The sequence below is a fragment of the Hypomesus transpacificus genome, chromosome 19 (genome assembly GCF_021917145.1).
Source record: "Hypomesus transpacificus isolate Combined female chromosome 19, fHypTra1, whole genome shotgun sequence".
Taxonomy (NCBI): domain Eukaryota; kingdom Metazoa; phylum Chordata; class Actinopteri; order Osmeriformes; family Osmeridae; genus Hypomesus; species Hypomesus transpacificus.
The window spans coordinates 8,492,928-8,513,619 of NC_061078.1; the positions used below are offsets into that span (position 1 = coordinate 8,492,928).

The 20,692-nt window shown below is 41.1% G+C and overlaps 1 protein-coding gene across 4 annotated transcripts; it reads right to left on the bottom strand.

The window, feature by feature from the left end:
* Positions 1 to 197: 197 nt before the first annotated feature.
* LOC124481530 (casein kinase I) lies at positions 198 to 20,347 on the bottom strand. 4 transcript variants are annotated; one of them, XM_047041545.1, is made up of 13 exons: positions 20,160 to 20,347; positions 15,736 to 16,152; positions 15,029 to 15,069; positions 13,710 to 13,779; positions 10,583 to 10,734; positions 10,079 to 10,313; positions 9,641 to 9,726; positions 9,469 to 9,553; positions 9,202 to 9,350; positions 9,004 to 9,111; positions 7,660 to 7,770; positions 6,861 to 6,967; positions 198 to 4,527 (listed from the first exon to the last, which is right to left on the bottom strand). In XM_047041545.1, the coding sequence occupies exons 2-13, from the start codon at positions 15,914 to 15,916 to the stop codon at positions 4,473 to 4,475; spliced, it is 1,380 nt and encodes a 459-aa protein (XP_046897501.1). In that variant the 5' UTR covers positions 15,917 to 16,152; positions 20,160 to 20,347; the 3' UTR covers positions 198 to 4,472. The 4 variants fall into 4 exon arrangements, with proteins under 4 accessions (XP_046897501.1, XP_046897502.1, XP_046897503.1 ...); XM_047041546.1 differs by having other exon boundaries at positions 20,156 to 20,347; XM_047041547.1 differs by lacking the exon at positions 20,160 to 20,347 and adding an exon at positions 19,809 to 20,077.
* Between the last annotated feature and the right edge of the window lie 345 nt (positions 20,348 to 20,692).

Here is a 20,692-nt window from a genome sequence, read left to right on the forward strand (position 1 = left end):
GACCACTAACAATATAGCTTGCGCAGTGAGGCAATACAAATTGTAATTCAACACGAAAGGTAGATTCTCTTAAATGTTTCTGTGGATTGTGTTTCAAGAACTTGGGTATTAATAAACGTACATTTTTGACCATGTAACGTTCAACCACATTGTGAACTGTGTGACAGTAATGTGACAAAAATAGACAGGCTCAATGGAAAGGTTAAGAGATGTTTTATTTTACATAAAAAAGGCTGCAAACCGGAGTTCCCTTTTACAATTGGAGGGATTAAAAAGTGAATTTGTACGGTTTACATGTGAGACGTTTCACATGGCTCCCCAGGGAAAATAGGCATTTCTGATAAAAGTCAAAACCTTTATCTTTCTGCAACAAAAAAATTGTACAGAACAAAATAGTGGGTCCTTCACTCATGAAGCCCTTTACTAGGTTAACCCATTCAAACACATTTTGAAGTAACATTCATATTTCAACACAATACCCATAATACAACTGTAAAATTTCTCTCAACCATAGCTTTGAAACAATTGCTCGAGCAAAAAGGGAGGAATAAACTCTCGTTGTACTGTACAATTCTGTTTCTCCACAGTTTGAAAAAAAAAAAAATGAGTACATTACTTACTGAATAAAACAGAAGAAAAAAAAAATCAAGAATGGTGAAAGTCTGTACAATTTCAAAAGAATCATCACAATATTGCAGTCATTTGTCACCCAAAGCATATTCCCCAGATACAATTTACAGTGAATCCAATTCTACAGTACAGAAACGGGAAGAAAAGTGCCAGAAACGAACCAAATTACATACTACTTTGCCATTCCATATTCCTCTCCTTTGCTCAGATTTACATGCCTGTTTTGACACGTAGGAAAAACAAATATGAATTACACAATATATTGAAGTGAATTAAAAGCAATGAGGATTGAGAGGCAAAGCATTGAACTACTGTAAGTAACGACACAGGAGGGAACTAAAATTGGAATGTGCTGTGGTGATGACTGATCAAATTACATCAAGCCTTTTTACAGAGCCTCCTGAGGACATACAGGCCCACTACACTCAACAGGAAACAATAACCGTCAGTTTTGCTGTAGTCCATGGTCCACTATATTTAGCCTTGCATTAGGTAGGCTGCTGTCATTTCCAGGTAAGCCATGCAGATACAAACTTAAGTATATTACTCAGTCTAGACAAGCTTGTCATATAAACTAGACTGTACATATCACATAGTAGATTCATGTCTTTCAGATGCTGATCAGAATTAAAAGGGAGAGAATAGCCACGATATAATTAAAACAGAAACCCCAAATTAGCATACACCACATGGAAACATGGCAAAAGTCACACATTTTACTTCAAAACAAGATCCAACATGGTCAACTGAAAATGGAGGTTTGGTAAAAGTGGCATGAAGGGAAAACAACGGTCCATCTTGTTCTCAGGTATTTCCACAGTCTTGTTCTTTCTTGAACTGTCTAACTGGCACTTGCAACTCTTACAGGAGGAGGAAATAATGAAAAAAGCTGGTCAAGTCACATTTCCCGGCACAGGGAAAGGCTGAGGCGAGTAGTAGTCATCGGAATGGCATTGGGGAACTCAAGGCCATTGTCTGGAAATTACTCTTACTATACTCAACAATACTTTATACTTTCAATACATTACTGTCGAGCAGCAGTGCCACTCCATGCAATGGAGGGTTGGACAATGGGCAGCAGGTGGCACAATGTTCTGTCCAGATGCCTCACCTGAACCCAAGGACTCAGAGTGAAGTGAAGTCCTAGAGGCCGTATCTTTAGCAATAGTTTTGGTACAGAATTTACTGCTGCTCTACAGACAGAACAGAGTTGGTTACTAAACAATTGAATCAAAGCTAAATAATAACATGTCCCACAGGCACATGCTTTTGTGGTACATAAATAAGCAGGTGTGGCACCTAAGATGTGACCCGCAAAGACCAACACAGTTTCTAATATGTATGTTGAGCGCAATAACTACAGGACACCATATGTCCCCATCGGCAGCAGTGTAGGCACCATTGACTGATAAGGTCATAAGATCATTCAAACAACCCACCTGGGAAAACTGTAGCTAAAGTGATGGCCCAAAGCTGACAGTGAGCTTGCAGGTATATCTTGTTACTCACTTAGTCCTTCTCACCAGCTAGCGCAAACAACCAACAGAGTGATGAGCCTGACAGCAATGTTAGCCCATACGTCTAACATTCAATCAAGAGGCACTAAGGCATCTTAGAGGAATGAAGATCAGTCATTTAAAAAGCCTTCTCACAGAATTCCCTCAAAAGCCATCAATGGAAAACACCATATACTGCAGATAACAGAAAAAAGTCCCACAGAGTTTCTAATTCAAGTACTCACACAATAACTTAAGGAAGGAAATTTCAAAGAAAACAAAAGGAAAACAATACACAATATTATGCATGTACAAGCACAGGTCTGTCAAGGCCCTTGACGTTCTCTCAAGAATTGCACTGTCTGACATGACAAGCGGCACTCCATTTCAAACACCTCACCAGGAGATGACGTCTGTATAGTTTGTCTCTGTGTGTGTCAGAGTCGTATGGCACCGGACGGGTTTGAAAAGGAAAAGAAAGAGAAAGGAAGAGCCTATTATTTGGATAAATGTATTCCATATCACAGAAGGCTGTGTACAATAAAGTAAAAGTAAGTACAGTGCAAGAAAGGCAAGGACTCCTTGGGAAGGGAGGGGCTCAAAGAACGTAGTGCAGATATAGTGTCTAGCTATTAGTCCACTCAGGTCCCATGAAGCATGGCTATTTGGAATGGAAAAATAAGTATGTTTATCACATTTCAAATTCACATTTGCTGAAAAAGAACTAAAAACTAAAAAAAAAAAACATAATAAATTACAATCAAGAAGATGGACCTAGTTCTCCCAGGATTGTTCCCCATCAGTAGAGGTGGTCTCACAGCTAATACTTATACTCTGATGGGGGTGGGTGACAGTGGGGTGCATCAAGAGAGACAGACAGGGGGGCAGGGGTGTCTTTAGGTCATTCACTATTACCAACTCCAGATTGCATTTGGCATTATTCCACAAAACTACACGTCAGAGAATATATAATTATCTTGACACGCAAATACGGATTTTATCAGCCCTATGATTGGGAGTTTGGTTAAGGCATTGGACAGCAGAAGAAAGCTGGGATCTAATGCTTATGTTCTACTGTTCGCCAGCTCATCGTCATATCTAGTCTCAGAGTCAGAATCCCATCGCATCCTCTTTTACTGAGAAACGCTCACTGGTTTCCATCATGTGGCCATTGCTTTCATTGGTTTATATTATTGGTCAAATATTTACAAGGAATTAATGACTAAATGCCAACCATCACTTGATCAGAGAACTCCCTTTCCAAGCACCTGCCAGATTCTTGTAATGCTTTTGTTAAACTTTCTGCTCATACAATCATTATGAGTGTGTGCACACGCACGTGTTTGAATAAAGGTTGGAAGTAAGACATACATGGCAACTCTTTCCATTTCTCAGCCAACAAGCAAGCGTCAGGTCTTTAGAACTCCCAAAGCCAACCAGACCAAAGCCACGTGGGAGTCTGTAGTGTTTTGAAGCGAGTGCAGTGTGGGGTGAGTGCTTTAAAACAAGCAGCTTGCAATAGAAACTATCAGGAAACAAAAGGACATCTCTGGAGCGCACTACACAGTGTTCCTTGTCCCACCGCCACATCTCAACCCCTTTGGAGGAAGTCAGGCTGAAGTGCAGGGCCAAATCAGCAGAGCGATGCAGACAGGTTTTCCCTGCGTGCTTGAAGACATTTAGTCCTGCATTAGGTTCACATCACCGTGTTGGAGAAGTGAAGCCTTTCTGATCCTGGCTCCTTCTAACAGTTTACAGGTATACATTCCGTCACACAAAAGAACGCTGTGCAGAGCTCTAGAGGGGAAACGCTGGGAAACAGAGGCAGCCGCCCTCTACATGGGCCAGAGCAGGAGTGAGGGATGCTGGGATGTGAAGAAAGCTGGGATGACATGGTACAGTGCGATGTTTGAGAGGCGCCCGAGTCTTCTCTCTTTGCTTCTACTTCCATGGAGAATCCTTAAAAAACGGAGGGGGGAGGGGGCAGCTAATAGAGAAGTGCAAATGCTGCCCAAGTGCCTTTTTGAAATGCCCTTCGTTCTCTGTTGAATCCCAATGTACAGGATCCCAACTCCCGTCAACTGAGTCTGCCTAATACTCCCAAGCACTGCGGAAGGAGTTAAAAAATAAAAAGTAAAATAAATTCTCACTTTTATTCAAAGCACATCTCGATTCTCAGAGCAAAAGGTAACACCCCCCTCCCCCAAAGAATGATTTTCATGTAAGATCTTCTGGAGCATCATTCTCTTCTTTGTTTTTTGTTGTTGTCTGAAACCGGACTTCATTGATTACTGGAATCACAATCGGCTGACCAAGAAACACGGATGACACAGGCCATCATCAGCATCATTTGTGCCTCGGTGTGTTCTTCTTCCGTTTTCGCTTGAAAAAGCAGCAGCACCTACAAATAAAGAGAAACAGGGAAGCTTAACACAAAGTGTAACAAAACTTATAAGGGTAGAGCTAGTTGACTTAAAGACAAAGAATAAAAAAGAACAAGATGTCAAGCAAGGCTGGTCATATTCTTCAGTGCTTTAAAATGTACAGGGACAATCAAAAGAACAGTCTGTGAGGAACTAAGGCAATTAAGTAAAAAAAAAAGCACTACTATGGCAGTATACCAGAGTTAATGCCTAGCTGGAAACAGGTTCAAAGATAATTAGGTTAATCATAATTGCTGACAATAAAGAACATTTAATACTGGGTTAGCAAGACTAATCTTATGTCTACAAGCTTACAGAAGGCATTTAAAGTCAAGAATAAGTGTTATACACATACAGGTTTATGGAGAGAACATGAGAAGTGGAGACAGAGAGCACAGGACACTTTGGGCCAAAGTGGTTGACTACTAAAACATTCAGTGACAAGTGAGCTGTCAGAGACCAACACAAAGGACAGTGACAGAGACAGAGCTATGGAGCTCTAGCTAATAGCACGATTTGCCTACAGCAAGTGTACGGAAACTACAAAATTGATGTCAATTGCAAATTTGAAGCCATGCAATGTTAACATTTTGGGACTAAAACTCAACTAACGAAGCAAAAGGCTGTCGGCATAAATGGACAGTCCCAGAGAAACCTGAACTTGATTTTGGTATACAAAAGATGTTTTCATTATAACCTTAGAGTACTGAGACATATTTATTTCCCAAATATCACGATCCAATCATAACCCCCCACCATGTATGTTTTCCCAAATTGTACAGTGCCTCAAGTCTGTTAAAGGCATACATTTCATGCCATAGTCCAAAATCATATAATAACAAATATTCAAGATTTAATATATTCAAGATTATTAGAACTCTAGTTCAGGTAGGAACGAGTAGGAAACATCTGAATGGTTATATATGGTCCTACAAATCCAAATTTGACATCAATGCAGAGTGCACTAATGAAGTCTCTTTATACAACAATACTGGGTCCTGTTTAGGCTGGTCCACTTCCTGTCCCATGGGTATGATGTGGACTAGGAGAGAGGGACTCACCACAGGTTGAGCATTTTCACGCAGCTACAAAGAAGAGAAGAGAGCGTAAAGAGAAAAGAGAAATTAGGCTAATACAAGGCAAGGCTCAGGACGATGGGACAGACTTCATGCCACGCACACACGCAGGCTAAGGGGTCACATCAAAAGCACAGGCTTTGAAGGAGTAATATGCAGTTGTTTCAATGTTTGGTGGAAACACATCATTCATAGATTATTGAATCTTCACCCACTGCAAATTTTAGGGTTTCATTAGGGAATGCTATCATTACTGCAACCAGTGGAGAGTTGAACAACAGTAAAAGGAGGGAAATAAAAAGGATCCTTTTGACATAAACCTCACAAATATCATGGCTTGCACTCTTCGTCAGCTCGGTTTAACAAATGACTAAACGGATGTCCAGGCATCAAGTGGATGTGTTAGAGGGGCGGAAAATTGTGTTTTTCTTCTTCACATTGCTATGGAAACCCAGTTTTGTGCACCTCTCTCTAGTCCCATGTTAATTGAATGCTGTCAGCTGCCTAGCTTGCTTTCAGTCTCGCTGAGCACTTGCATCAAACACCAGCTCTTTGAGAGTGTTGTCAAAGGGCCGACAGCAAGCATGTTAATCATTATATCAAACAAGCAAGTAAAGGAAGACGAAATAGGCCAACTCAATGAATTTCTGACTAGTGCAGAGAAAAGAGTGTGTAAGTCTAGTTTAGATCTAAAGATGAATGTGAGAGAGACAGTCAATGGAAACAGGTAAATACTGCGTTTTATGTCTAATGGCGGGGTGCTTCATTTGAAATGGAATTCTACAAACTTTGTTTATAATACACTTAAGAATAATTCAATAATTGATATCCAGGTGGCATAAATGTCGTATTACAGTTCATCATTGTAATCGGACATTTCAATATTGTGTGCATCTATAATGGCACTGACTGAAAAAAATACAAAAATAGAGTAGCTCTACTCGTCCATCCTCACCGAGCCAACCCCAGCACAGTGAAAGTAACAGGTAACAGTTGGGTTCAGAGAGCACACAATCAGGAAGCAGAAAAGATTAGACAAGAGTGCAGGAAGAGGGCTGGGGATTGTCACACTTACAGACATACAGGTAGAGACAGAGATACAGAGACCAATAAATAAAGATGAAGAAAATGCAAGGAGGTGCTAAGGTACAGTAATAGATAAACTAATCAGAAGAAGGAAGAAGACTTCAGAGAGAGAAGAGGGAGAGCAATTTGGAACAAAAGGTCATATGTACTTGGCCTCATCCACCACCTCCACCTCTGCCTGGGCTGTGATTGGTGCACTTGAGTGGGCTGCCAGTGGATCATCTGCATTCAGCTCCCCATTGGTTGAGCTGACCACCTGTGGCACAAAAAAAATTCATTAATTCGGATAAGCGATTCCAGAGATGTAAAAACATAACCCAAAAGGTATGGGAGAGTAGAACCTATTCAGACAAACTAAATAAAATGGTTACCAAGAACATACTATTGTATTACCTGTGTTTTGGTATCACAGAACACTGAAGAAATTGTGTTTCTATTTTTATATTGTACCTGTATCCTTCCTTATAACAATGCACCTCCTAAAATGCACAGGGTTGTTCTTACACGCTTTATCAGGGGCAACTGAACATTGCATCCCGTCATTAACGAAGTGGCCTTTTGATAATTTGACCACTGCCCTTTTGCTTAAAAGCATGCACTGCCACTAAGCCAAGTCAACCTGCCCACTAGCCATGCAGCCAGCATTGCTATCACCTCATACTACCACAACAGTAGTATAAGACAAGCTGTTAAAAAATGACAGGCTGCTCCCATCCTCCAAAAGCAAGCAAGGAGACCAAAGGCCAAAATTTGTGTTACCAATGAGACATGAACACACGACACACACACACACTCTTTACGTTGTCACTCTCCACAGTCCGTTCCCTTGACGTGCAAGTGGAGGTGACCCCGTGAATGAGGAAGAGAGAGAGAGAGGGACAATAAAAGAGAGAGAGCTGGGGGAGGCACGACGGTGTTGGCTTGAGAGGACGGAGCACAAAGGTGTACCTGCACTGAGCCACCGTGCCTGTCCGCCGCCAGGTGGGACGTCAGGTAGGAGGAATTAGTCTGCCGACTGGGCTGCACTTCCCATGCTCCCCGCCGGTCTGTGGCTGCCGTCTGCTCGGGTGGGTCAGTGGTGTAGGAACGAGGGTGGCCAGTGGGTGATTGGTGTGTGTGTGTGTGGGTGGGTGGGGGGGGTGCGCAAGACCAAATGTTGTGCAAAGCGGCATGACAAAAGGAAAAGGGAAACAGAAAAACAAAAGAGTGAATAAGAGATAAAGCAAAGCCTGCGAACTGGATCAGTGATGGACTGAGGGTTGTGCCAGAGGCTAACTGGGAGATGTTTAACCAAAAGGTTTTTGGAGGAAAACTGTCTAATGAAGACAATATTGGAATGCTTCTTGAGTTAGACCTTTTGAATTTGAACTTATCAACAAAAGTAAGAGTGTGCCACATCATAAAATTAATTGGGCAATAGCTTTAGTAATAGTTTTAGCTTTCCCATTGTAGCTGGAATTCTGTTATGTTCACCACCCCCCCCCTCAGACCACCTTGCCATCCCAAGACCTGCTAATTAATAAATAAACATAAGACTGTATTTGACGGGTGGAGAGAATTAAAGGAACTAGACAAGACAATATTCAACTGTTGCAGAGGTTTGAGGACTGACTCAGTTCTATTCAGTTTTTCTACTTGCTGCTGGAAGTACACTAAATCAAATGCAGCCAGACCCCAAGACTGTTCACTTTGGACTTTTTTTTATAAACCAAGGATTTAGAATGAAAGGAAAAAGAAGAAGGTGCAATGGTTGACTTAAGGTTATCCCTCCAAGAATGAGAATATGAAAGGTGCAAAACTAAGAATTGGCAAATAAAGGATGCACATTCATTTAATCTCCGGGGGATGGCATAGCTTGCAAAAAAAGAAAAAAACATCTCTGCAATTTCAGATGTAGACATCTGGCTCTTTTCATACACATCATCTCACAATTATGCATGTGAAGCCAGCGTTGCAGTCATGCATGCATTGCTTTTCAAAGCAGTTGGGTAAACCCCCAATTTAATTGTCCACAGTTTAACAGTTAGGCTGGGGAAGAAGTTGAATAACTTCTTACTTCCGTACGCAGACGGCAAACCGTACACCCCACCTCCATGAGGACAACCCTTTGTGGTATTGAGTGAGGAAGTTTGTTAAGCATTGTGGAGTAAGCAGTGGGGGTTCCTGTCAAACCTTTCGTTTCTCGAATACTTGGATTCCTGAGCTTTCACTAGTAACCTAACGTTCTCTCTCCTCTTGACATGATCTGACTGGCATGAGCATCTCTCCAAGGGAAAGGGCACTAGAACATACCGGATTTCTCATGGGTTGGTGCTGGGAAGGCCGATCTCTGTGCGGATGGCTCTCTCTCGTGATGGCGGAGGCTGCAGAGTCTATATGGACAGACCCTACAGGTGTGGGCTGCAGACAAGGACAATCAAAAACACGTATCCTTGAGGGTTGTTCTCATGTTGTTAGCTCGAAATATAATCATCATCTCAAGATACTTACGATTTGCCTGCCGACCCAGTCATAGGTGTAATCGAAGGTGTAGCCTTTTCTCTCAAAGAGCTCAGTGAACAGAGTCCTCAGGTATTCATAATCAGGCTTCTCAAAGAAGTCCAACCGCCTAACGTAGCGCAAATAGGTGGCCATCTCCTCTGTAACAGCAGGTGCAACACACAGGCGCGTATACGTGTATGATGGATACAGTTTATACAGTTCAGAATTAAAAAAAACAATTGTGACAACTTTTACAGACACTTCAATAATATTTACCTGGGAAGCTCTCACAGAGAACTTCTACGGGTGTGTTTCTTTTTGTGTCTCCGATCTTCTGATAGCGTTCTTTCAGCGTGTCAGCCTGCCAGGTAAACCCAATACAATGAGAGAAGGGATTTCTAAATGACAACTAAATGGCAGTCCCAGTGGGCCAGTTAGTGCAGCATACCTTGAGACCTTGCCACGGTAAACTCCCTCGGAGGAAATACATGAACATGTGACCTAACGCTTCAAGGTCATCTCGACGACTTTGCTCTTAAAAGAAAAAAAAGAGAGTTACTATACATGCTGCCAGTCATTCATAAGAACACAAATTCATGTCTCATATTAAATGATCACACTTTTCTTAATAACATAACTTCGCCAAGTTATTATTTGTACTTATGGTATAATTGCTACAGTTGTGTTCAGTTTTAAGTTGGAAGGACTGTGGCAGTTGAACTGAGCTGCAGCTATTACATCAGCATACACTTTTAATGTGATTAACTAAGACTAACTTGCATGATTAATTTGACCAAACACTGGCAACAGAAAGTTCGGTGTTCATTAGGGCCGGTGGTGAAATGTACATAAAACAATTAAATCATTTTTTTTAATCCACCCTTACCTTTACCCAAATGTGTGTTAATGGACATGTATCGGGCTGTGCCGGTCAAGCTCTTGTGCTCCCGATATGGAATGTGTTTTTTGGTTTCTGGGTCAATGTATTCTTTGGCCAGGCCAAAGTCAATAATGTGGATTATGTGATCCTTTTTGTTTCCTTGCCGTCCGATGAGAAAGTTTTCAGGCTTTACATCTCTGTAGATGAGATTCTTTGAGTGCACATACTCCATCCGAGAGATCTAAGGAGCAACAGGACCAGTCAGTACCACAAACAGCTCCCAAACATGCCAACAACCAGCCTGGCCGGCAGCCAAACAGTCTATAAGTTGTAAAAAGTGGTAGTTGTATTTGGCTAGTCAACAAAAATTGTTACATTTCGTTGTTGATCAATCTTGAGACCTTTTGAGTTCAACCACATAATGCGGTCGGCTTTTACAGTAATGCAAATTAGACACATTTGTACGCATTCTTCATTTCATTGGCAAATGCAGCCGTAGGGAAAACTTACCAGCTGAATAGCTATCATCAGGACAGTCTTTAGTGAGAAGGTCCTGTCACAGAGGTCAAACAAGTCTTCCAGACTGGGGCCTAGCAGCTCCAACACCATGGCGTTGTACTTTCCACAGGGCCCAAAGTAAAACACCTGGGGCAGGCCTTCCGCTGCAATGGAACAGGAGAGGGAAGTTAGAATCATAAAAACCTAGTTATTAAGCCAGCTTGAAAAGCGAAGAGTTTACTAGGTTGTAATCTACACGGCAAGTATAAGAAGAACTCGACCAGGAAGTCGAGTTCTCTTCGCAAGTCTCTTCACAAAAATCTGAGGATATAGAGTATAGGGGTAAGACGTACAGTTATTCTTCTGTGACATGATAAGCAAATCAACAAATAGGACTATGAGGACTGAAATCCAAGGGCTTGATGTATTTCTCTTTTCTCTCTAAACAAATGGGACACCATCTGATGTACGATGGTTCACCTCACTGTGCACACTAAACAGCTAGGGCAATAACTTACATTATTTTTTCACACTAGAACCTTAAAGCAGATCTCCTGAGGGGGTAAAAGACCTAAAGGAATGAAAATTACTTGCTTCAAAAATTAAGAGATTAAAAAAGACACTGCAAAGGGATGCAGCAAAGTCAGCAGCTTTCTTGGAGGATGACAGAAGTGTTCCACTGTACTTCTATTCATCTAAATTACACCAGTCAGTAAGCCTACTTCATTAATCTTCAAGGCAATCATTCCAGTGCCAACATCTGCTTACATGGAGCACATTCATTATCCAGAAGGGCTCTTGGAGTAAAGGGCCACAAGTGTGTGCTTGTCGAGGCTGTTTTTAAGAACACCCATTTTGACTGGCTTTCTCACAAATCCTAAATCATATAATTAACCATTATAACTAACTAAGGGTATTTACAAATATCATGTTCTCCCGATGAGCAACACCTCTGAGTACGCGGTTTGCATGTTGTAAGATGTTTTACACAGTGACGTCAGTAAACAATAAGGCCTACGCCTTTAACTGAAGAACAGGAGAGGACTCTCTAAATCTCAATGACTTAACCTCCATTGAATCACAAACAGGTAAAAGGTCACCTGTTTGTACCATTAAGCACCTCCCGGCCTGAGAACACTTGAGAGCCGTGTTGTGACTCATCAGAGCTGGTGTTCCATTTCAAGGCTGAGTCTGCTGCCAGCTCAAGAGCTTGCACATGACGTGATAAAACTTCCCTAAATCTTTGACATCTTTATTTTATAAAGATATTTCATAAACATGCAGCTGAACCATGTCCATAACCACTTTTATGTGCAATACATGCAATAATATTACGTGCTATAGTTATTAAGTGCAATAACTTGGCTGTATGTCACTCATTATTTATTCATAGTGGCAGCCACCACACTTAACTCTCACTTACTTTATTTATTATTATATTATACCCTTAGATCGTCATCTTCATCTTTTGTATGACTCCCTGTATCTTGTCTATTTGATATATTTAAATTGTAGTCTGAGTGCTGTTCTGTACCCTGCTGCTGTTGCAAACGGCAATTTCCCCACTGCGGGACAAATAAAGGATTATCTTATTAACACACCAGCATGCTCATGCTACCATATGAACACTGACTCAGACTTCTTAAGGGTTCCTTCATCAAAACAAACTGTGTTAAATCATGTACTTATTTATTCCTGAAATAACCGGAAAACAAAACTAAGCACTTCACTTATCAATTGAGCTTTAGTCCCCAATAGCCTGTTAAACTGTAAACTGACAAATTTGCGCCAAGATGCACTCAACTTTGCACAAACACTGTCTTCCAACTGTCAAAAACTACAGGCACAGTGCACAGCTGAGCAGGAATGGGGTCACTATACGCCCATCTGGAGCGGAGAAGCAGGTTAGTGCTTAGAGAGGCAGTCCCACTCTCTAAATAATTAATGAGTTTCCGCACAGTTAGCCTTTTCCAACCTTGTCTTTGCAAACCAGTAGACCCTGTTTGTTCTTTGTCTGACTAGAGTGGCGATCGGAACCAAAAAAAGCGGCTAAACTACAGAAAATGTCTTGTTGTCCAGAAAAGCAAACAGTATTTGAAACAATATTCACAGCCACACTTTCAAGTGCAATAAAGTGTGCCCAGCTACTATTACTGAGAGGGATTATATGAACTAATGAGAATGTCTTTTTCAGTTGCCATGGATGTTGGCTTGTATGCTGGCCTTCATAGCCGGCTAGTAGGAGTCTGAAGATAGATTCTAAGAGTGGGTGACCTTGGCTTAGGTTAACAGCGTATCCAACAAATACAGTGTGTTCACAGGTTTTTTTGTATATATTTTATTTTAGGGGCAGCTATTAAAAGATCTGATTATTTTTTTATGTGTTGTATATCATGCGTTTCAACCCATTTCCTTTAATTGTACTCTGGAAGAATAATGCAGTGTGCCCCTTAAAGCTCAATGTCTGACAGTGGCTGTTGGAACATGCAAGTAGGCTGTAAATAAAACCGGATGACAAATAGGGCTACTCTCAAAAGACAAGGGGTTAGGTAAATATATTAAAAGATCAAACTTATCATGAGGTTGCTCAAGGTTCTGTGAATCAAACAAATGTGATCTATAAATATTTAGGGGAACCATCTTTAAAGCTGTCCTTTGAAGCGAAGTGTATAGTATATACTTAACATATATGTAGTCAGTGCAATATATCACCATGCTAGTTGCAAAATACACTGCATATCCTTTTTGGAAAACACAATTCTCAGAGTTGTGACACATTTGGGATAACAAAGTATATAAAGCAACCTTTCCCACATGACTGACGGTCATGACAACTAGAACAATAAAAACAGCACTTAGAGCAGAAATTCAGACATTGTACTTAGGAAATGTAGTTGGGAATGCAAAATGAAAATCCCATTACCAGGAAATTATAGTTCTATAATCCTAAATGTATGGTATCATGTTAAAATGCCCATGCATTAATGCAAATCCCCCCAGGTAAAGGTCAGTGACTGTTTTGTGTGATTATCACTTGTTGTGGAAATGAAGTTATCTTTTTAGCTGATCTACCAAAACTGTTGAGTCATTGGAATGCCTCACCAGAGGAACATCAAGCTGATTTGGCACGTGACCTTACCTGTACTTCCCAAAGTTTTGTAGAACCGATACTCCAAATGCAACTGTGGAGCCCTTGATTTAACTGGTTCCTGTATAATAGGGAGAACAAAAGAGCTTAAATTAAAAAAGCCACTCCACACTCCACTTTCCAATGCAAGGTTGAGAATCAAACTGACCTATTTTGGACTTGACCAACACTGTGCTATATGAGGTTTTTCCATGTTTTATATGTATTCTTCAATGCTTGTTCTGAGTATTTCATATTTTGATGGTTTGGTACTTTATAGCTGTCTGGAGAGCTATTATAATGGCATGACTCATTTCCAGCACCACTGCTTTGAGAGGCACACCTAAGCTGGCATTTCCACTCTCCTATTTATCTCCAGGTTCCGAACACCCTTGCATAGCAACCACTGTGCGAGTATACAGGATAGAGATTCAGGTTTGTTACTGTGTAGAAATGTTAGTCAAGCTTTTAATGGGACTCACCAGTTGCTGCATGTCTCATGTTGATATGAGACATGGTTAGAACCAGTTATAAATGTACATAATAAAGCTTATAATCTTTACCTGTCATACTTGTCTTACAAAATGGTCTACAATATTTAAACATTTGCACTTTATAAGGCTAATGTATATAATCTTACCTCTTTTACAAAGACTTTACAAATACTTTTTACCTCTTTTGCAAGAGATGCTCATTTATATCAAGTGGTGGAAGGAGAAGGATAGTTTAAACAGAACACTTTCACCACAAGTTGCTTTTTTGAAGAATGTAAACAAGATATTTACTACTAAAACACCCTTTACAAAAAACTTTTACAACAAAAGCGTATAGGCTCAGCTGTGAAAAAATGAATTTGCAGTTAGCTACTCTTTCACCTACAGTGAAGAACAATTCCTACAGTAGTTCATGTTTAAAAAAGCACCTTTCCTCTGAGTTGAATCATCTGACATAAAGCCATTTCAGGGTGAAATATCATGCCTTGGCATCAACTGTCGCCAACAACTGGGTCCTTTCAGGGGTATGAAGAAGGCTTGCAATGTTGACAGGCAACAATTACAAAATAGTTATCTGTTTCAAACAGGTAGCCTGATTCAAAGCAGTGTGCCATCGGAAGTGTGAAAGAGGGCAAGCTGAATGCCTTCCCAAGCCTTTGCTTAATTATTAATAAATGACGAAGGACACATCATGCAGTGTATCAAATACGTTAGGCACAGGCAACTGCTTCATTGATCAAGTTTTATATGCGACATGACGAGGACAAACAGATAGATTTCTATTACATTTGAGAGATGCAAGGCCTTGCCATGCATCGCACCAACAACAACACTTACCAGTTTGATAGCGACATACTCATTGGTGTAGAGGTTTTTACCTGCGAAAAGAAGAAAAAATGCACATATTATGAACATTAATCACCCAGGTTCTGCTATTTAAATAACAATGGTGGTGACATCAAACTATTAGATTCACCAGCATCCCCCAAAACTGTGTAATGGCAGCACAAAAAAACAATGGAAAAAGAGAGTGAGCCGTGTATTACTCGGGGGCACTTAGGTGCAACCTCAAGTGGATGAGTGTGGAGAGAGAAGAGTATGAAGAGCATGCGTGTGTGCATATTTACAGGTTGAGAGAATGGAGAGTGATTTACATCATGTCTGAGTTCAGACCACAACGGGCTTAATCCTACAAAACAGGCTTGCCTATGGCTATAGTATTCCAGTCAACAGAAGCCATTGATTATAGGTGCAGTATAGATTAGCATCCTCCAGAAACATGGGATTGCTGGTCAGGGCATTGCTGGTCAGAGTAAAACCAGAGGCCAAATAATAGTGTGAATATTGACTTTTAACCCACATGGGTCATCCTATTCAGTGGAGCATGTACATTTGGCTTGTGTGTGCTTATCTGTGAAATAAACTAATTTAAATTAAATAAAAAGTTCAAGATGTTTCAAGAGCACTTATCTTGTCCAGTGACTTCAGGCATCTTAAGAGGTACCAACAAATAAATAAAGATGGACTTCAGAGCACATTCTTACCAAGCTTCAGCTCGCCAAAGTTTCCACAGCCAATCTTCTTGCCCACACGGAAGTTGGGCCCCACCATGAGAACCCCAGAGGAAGTAGAGGAGCTGGAGGGCCGTGAAGAGTGGCCACTGCGCTGCGCCACCTTGCTGCTCCTGGCCGGCCGCTCCCCCTCCTTCTCTCTTGGATGGTCCATGGCACGGGCACCACAGAGGCTGGCAGCTGGGGAGGGTCCAGAGAAAGCTGTGAGCTGTGCTCACCACAGCCCCAGTTACTGGCAGCGCAGGCCTGGCACGACCACGCTCATGGGACGATGGCAGGCCACACTACACGTTGTCTGCCAGCACCTCTCCGCTCCTCCCTGGCACCTCTACCATGCGAGGTGCAGGCAAGTCTCTGGCCTAGACATTTGGCTGGCACAGTGGAGAAGATCTGGAGAAAGAAGGCACAGAAGGGATTCAGACCAATTTGTGTTATTGTTGGCACTGAGGCTACAACAGAAATTATTATATATGCATTACATGCTAAACCAGGCAAATGACAAACCATCTTTTACAATTTGAGTGGCGAGGCGAGTTATAATCTCCCTATGACCCTTTTCAGTTTTTCATGTAGGTTATTTGCATTAGAGCAGATCATAAAGGCAACTACCACAGAAGCAGAGATCATTTTGAACACCCTCAATTTTGTCAGACAGGGTCACCTTTTGGCTACTCATTCTACCAAAACTGTGATAAACTTTGCCAAAACTTACTGGGCAGGTCCTAGAAAACAGTAACCATGGTTAGACGGGCAACATGGAAATGTAGCTAATTGTGTACACAACTTGAGTGTTGATTTTAAAGTCACAATCTATAGACTACTTACAACGCTGAGAAACTAAATAGGATCATCTTAACAATTTAAGATAAAAAGGAACCCCAGGTTTGGTCAACTGTGCGAGGCTACTGCTAAAGTCATGTTTGTGTGTGGGCCTGTCTTCCCCAGTGACCCGTGTTTAGTTACTGAATCCTATCCTCTGCACAAATCTCAGCATCAAAGACAGCCAGTTCACTCTCAAGGGCAACTCTGCAGTGTTCTCATTACATAAACCCAGGGACAGTGTATGACTACAAATCAGGCAGGGAGAGCTGGCTGCACAGACAACTCCCCAACTCCCCAGCCGTAACAATGATTGTCAACTGGATGAGACCACCATGCTTAATATTGCGCAAGGTTGTTGTTATTATTACTGGTGTACTCATCCTAATCAAGCATGCTTTTTATTTTTCTGATGAGATCAATGACACCATTGCTGCTTTCAATTCTGCTTCCTCACACATTTACATGATTGCCTGCCTAAAAGAGTTTTGCCTTACCAATGTAGTAGAGCACCAAATTAAAATGTCACTGCACAAGCTAGCCGGCCATGTGTTTTCTAGGAAATATTTGACTAAACCAGAGTGTCACTATACCACATCTGCCCCATTTACTAGGGAAGGTCTCAATCTGTATTGCTGTCCCTGATCACACTTCTTAACACTTGTCTTGTCCATGTACAGGCATACCTCATGCTACATGAGCAGTACTGATTGTGTACTGTCTGGGAGTATCCAACATGCTTGAACACACCAGAGCGAAACGGCGTAGGCCTACTCCAGTTTTAGAAGAAGTCAAATTGAAAACAAAACTCAAGGTAGACACTTGAGATATATGGATAAAGATAGGCTATCTATATCTAGACTGTATAAAGTACAAAATCCCACTGACACCAATTCTGAATCTAGGACGATGAACATTAAATTGAATTCATATTGCATGATTCCTTTGGCAAGCAGACAATATTCTAATGTTTGGCTACTAAACACTTGATGGTTGAACTAACACAATGTCTTGTTTTTACCCAGTCCAGAATTCATTCTGCTGCAGCACAGCAGCAGCCATATCAAAGAAGAGCCAGTTCTAATGTCAGCACTGCATGCCCAAGCCACAACACTATTTCAGAAGTGAGTTGACGTGTTCCATCACTCCAATTTCCTCTTGTCCGCACACTTTTCTTGTTCCACCAAGTCAATCTCATCTGTTAACACTTCCCAGGCTTTTCAGGTACTTAGTGGTTACTAGTGGTTGGTTGGCATTTTGTAGTCTACCCACTGAGGTTCTACTTATGCAGCCTTTCCATAATAGGCTAGACTTTTTTAGCTTTTCTACATTTTATTAAAAGAATATGCCTCCATTCTGGAGTGTTAATGATAAACATTAGATTTTTTTTAAATAACTTTCATATTCAAGCCTTACAATTGTGTACAAATATGTATATTCTAAATGGTTTATCATGAAGGAAAAGAACCTCATTGTATCCTGTCTGACCCAAAACAGCTGAAAAGAATGTAAGGGCTGAGTGTAGACCTCACAAATATTCCCCAAACTGGTGAAAACGCACTACAGTTGGAGTGTTCATGATAATTCAACGATCCAATGTGAATAGGGCTAGACTGATGGTCTTCCATGATTATAGACACAGTGCTTCTAAGTAGAGCGATTAACCTTCAACTGAAATATCAGCCTGGAAGGGGGCCATGCCATACAGCAGGATTCCCACTGTGGCAGTGACAGCTAGCAGCTGTTTCTCTTCACAGCCTGATTTTGCTTAAGCGACATGCAAGGAAATGTCTTTGGCCCTTTGCTTTCACTTAAAATCCCTGACAAATAGTGATATTTCGCCTGCCAACTTCTGTTGTGCATTTAGGAGAACGTTCAGGTTAGCCCTGCAATCCCAAACATGCACAATGGCAAAGGGAGAGTTAATTAAATATGAATATCTGCCATTAGCATGTCGTTTTCTATCAACATCTCATCCCAATGAACTTCCAGAAAAGTGTGGCCAGACTCCACAGGTCATCGGGCATGAACAAACTGAGGTCTGTAAATGTACGCAGTAAATTGCATTCCATACAAAGGTTATTCTATTTGTCAATATTTTGTAGAATGTGTGTCTCTTGTTACAATTTAAAACACGCCTGTATATTTTAAATTAAAATTGATCTCTAATCTGAATGCCAGTAGGTTACTTTTGCAGGTCTGAAAGTAAACTGATCTCAGGATCACCCACCCCAAGCAGTCTCCATGTTAAAAACAACAAACGTTTGTCACCAGTGCTGACTGTTAGAACATGGTGGGTGTGGCCGTTGTCCTGTCCAGGTGAAGGACAACGTGTAGCTGAAGCTTGGGGGAAGGGACTAACCCTTAGTATAATGTAGTTTATTTTCTGTTAACAATGCAGTCCCTCCACAAACATTCGTTTGAATCTTTCAACATGCTATTTGGGGGTCAAGGTCAATCTGTGACTACTTCCGTATTTCCATTGAACTACACTCTGATGAGAAAAGAAAATACCAAATTGGGTCCAAACTCCTTTGATCAACCATATTATGACTTAACCAGCCTACCCAAACGGTACACCGATGGTCATGTAAACAGGACTATACCACCCACACCAAGACCTGAGGCTAAACACAACTTGAAGAGCCTACCTCAATCTACGTCCCCCTCTACCCGATCGGAACAAATGATTCTCCATGTAATAGTAGTCAGCAATGTTTAAGATAAACTATGCTAGCTATGTACCCTTCATGCGTCATATACTTTTTCATGCCTACTCTGAGATCAGTCTATGATTAGTCTAATCTTGTAATCTGGTACAGACAATACACTTTCAAAATATGTACATTGATGCTGGGGAGGGTACTGTACTTGCAACAACGGTTAATCTGCACACCACTAAAGTGAATCAACGTTGTAAAACAATCAGCTAAATTAGCTTACTAGCTAGCTATTGTAAAACGTGTGCAAGCAGACAAAAGCCTTTTCATATGCTTGTCTGACAAGCCAGATTGCTAGTAGTATAATTCATAGTTGTGTGTGCTAACGCAAGTGCTAGCTGTTTTAGCCAACCAGAGTACCTCTGTATAAGTAAGTATACAATCAATTAACCAGCAGACACTAATGTACACACATGTGCCACAGACAAGCTAGCTAACTTTACTAGTATATAGCTAATAACGTTGGCAAACATGTCAGACAGACAGGGCACTTAAAAATATACAAACCCGATGCAATCACATCTCAAACGCTCGAAAGGACAGCCAGCTACTGAAGCCAAGCTAGTCAGTAGTACTCAATCACCCTCTCTTGCATTAATGTTTAGATACAATACCGCTCAAAAATGACTTTGAATTAATATCTTGCTAGCCAGCAGGTTTAACAAGCGAATAATCTCTCACTAAACAATCTACCTACAGTACTTTAACTACCAGACAGGGTACTATTCGCTAGCAAGCTAGAGCTAGTCTAGCTAAGTACTGTACAAACGCGGGTGGAACGAGGAAATTACAAATTAGGCAGCTACGCCGGAACAAAGCTAGCCCAACAAGGACGGCAAAAAAATAAACATTACCTACTTTCGATGAAAATAAAAGTTGGATCGACTACAGCGTCCACAGCCTTAAAATGAATCTTGAGTGCCAGTAGGGACTCGTAATGTATCCCCAGATATTATTGGGGCGATGTTATGCCAAGGGACACTATAGCAACCCTTTCATTCTTTTTCTTTCATGGACGCTCGTGAAAGGCTGTGTATTCCGGAAGTAAAAACATCGACACGCCCGCTTTAGACAAAAACTTCCGAATAGCATGGGAAGCATAAAACACATTAATTACCGATGTCTTGGCAATAAATGTGTCCTATTTATACACACTTATTTTAAATTAAGTTCCTTCACACTAAAATTGCCACACAAAATGCATCATATATCGACCCAAATCAAAGTAGCCCAGCCCCTCCCACTTATCTCAATCAATAGTAGGTTATGCGAGAAAATGGACCCCGAACACAGTCCCCATTGTATGACAAATGGATATAATCCCAATAGCCACTGGTTGCCACACATTTGTCAGCTTTAACTACTTCTTACCCATCAGTAAGCTCAGAGCA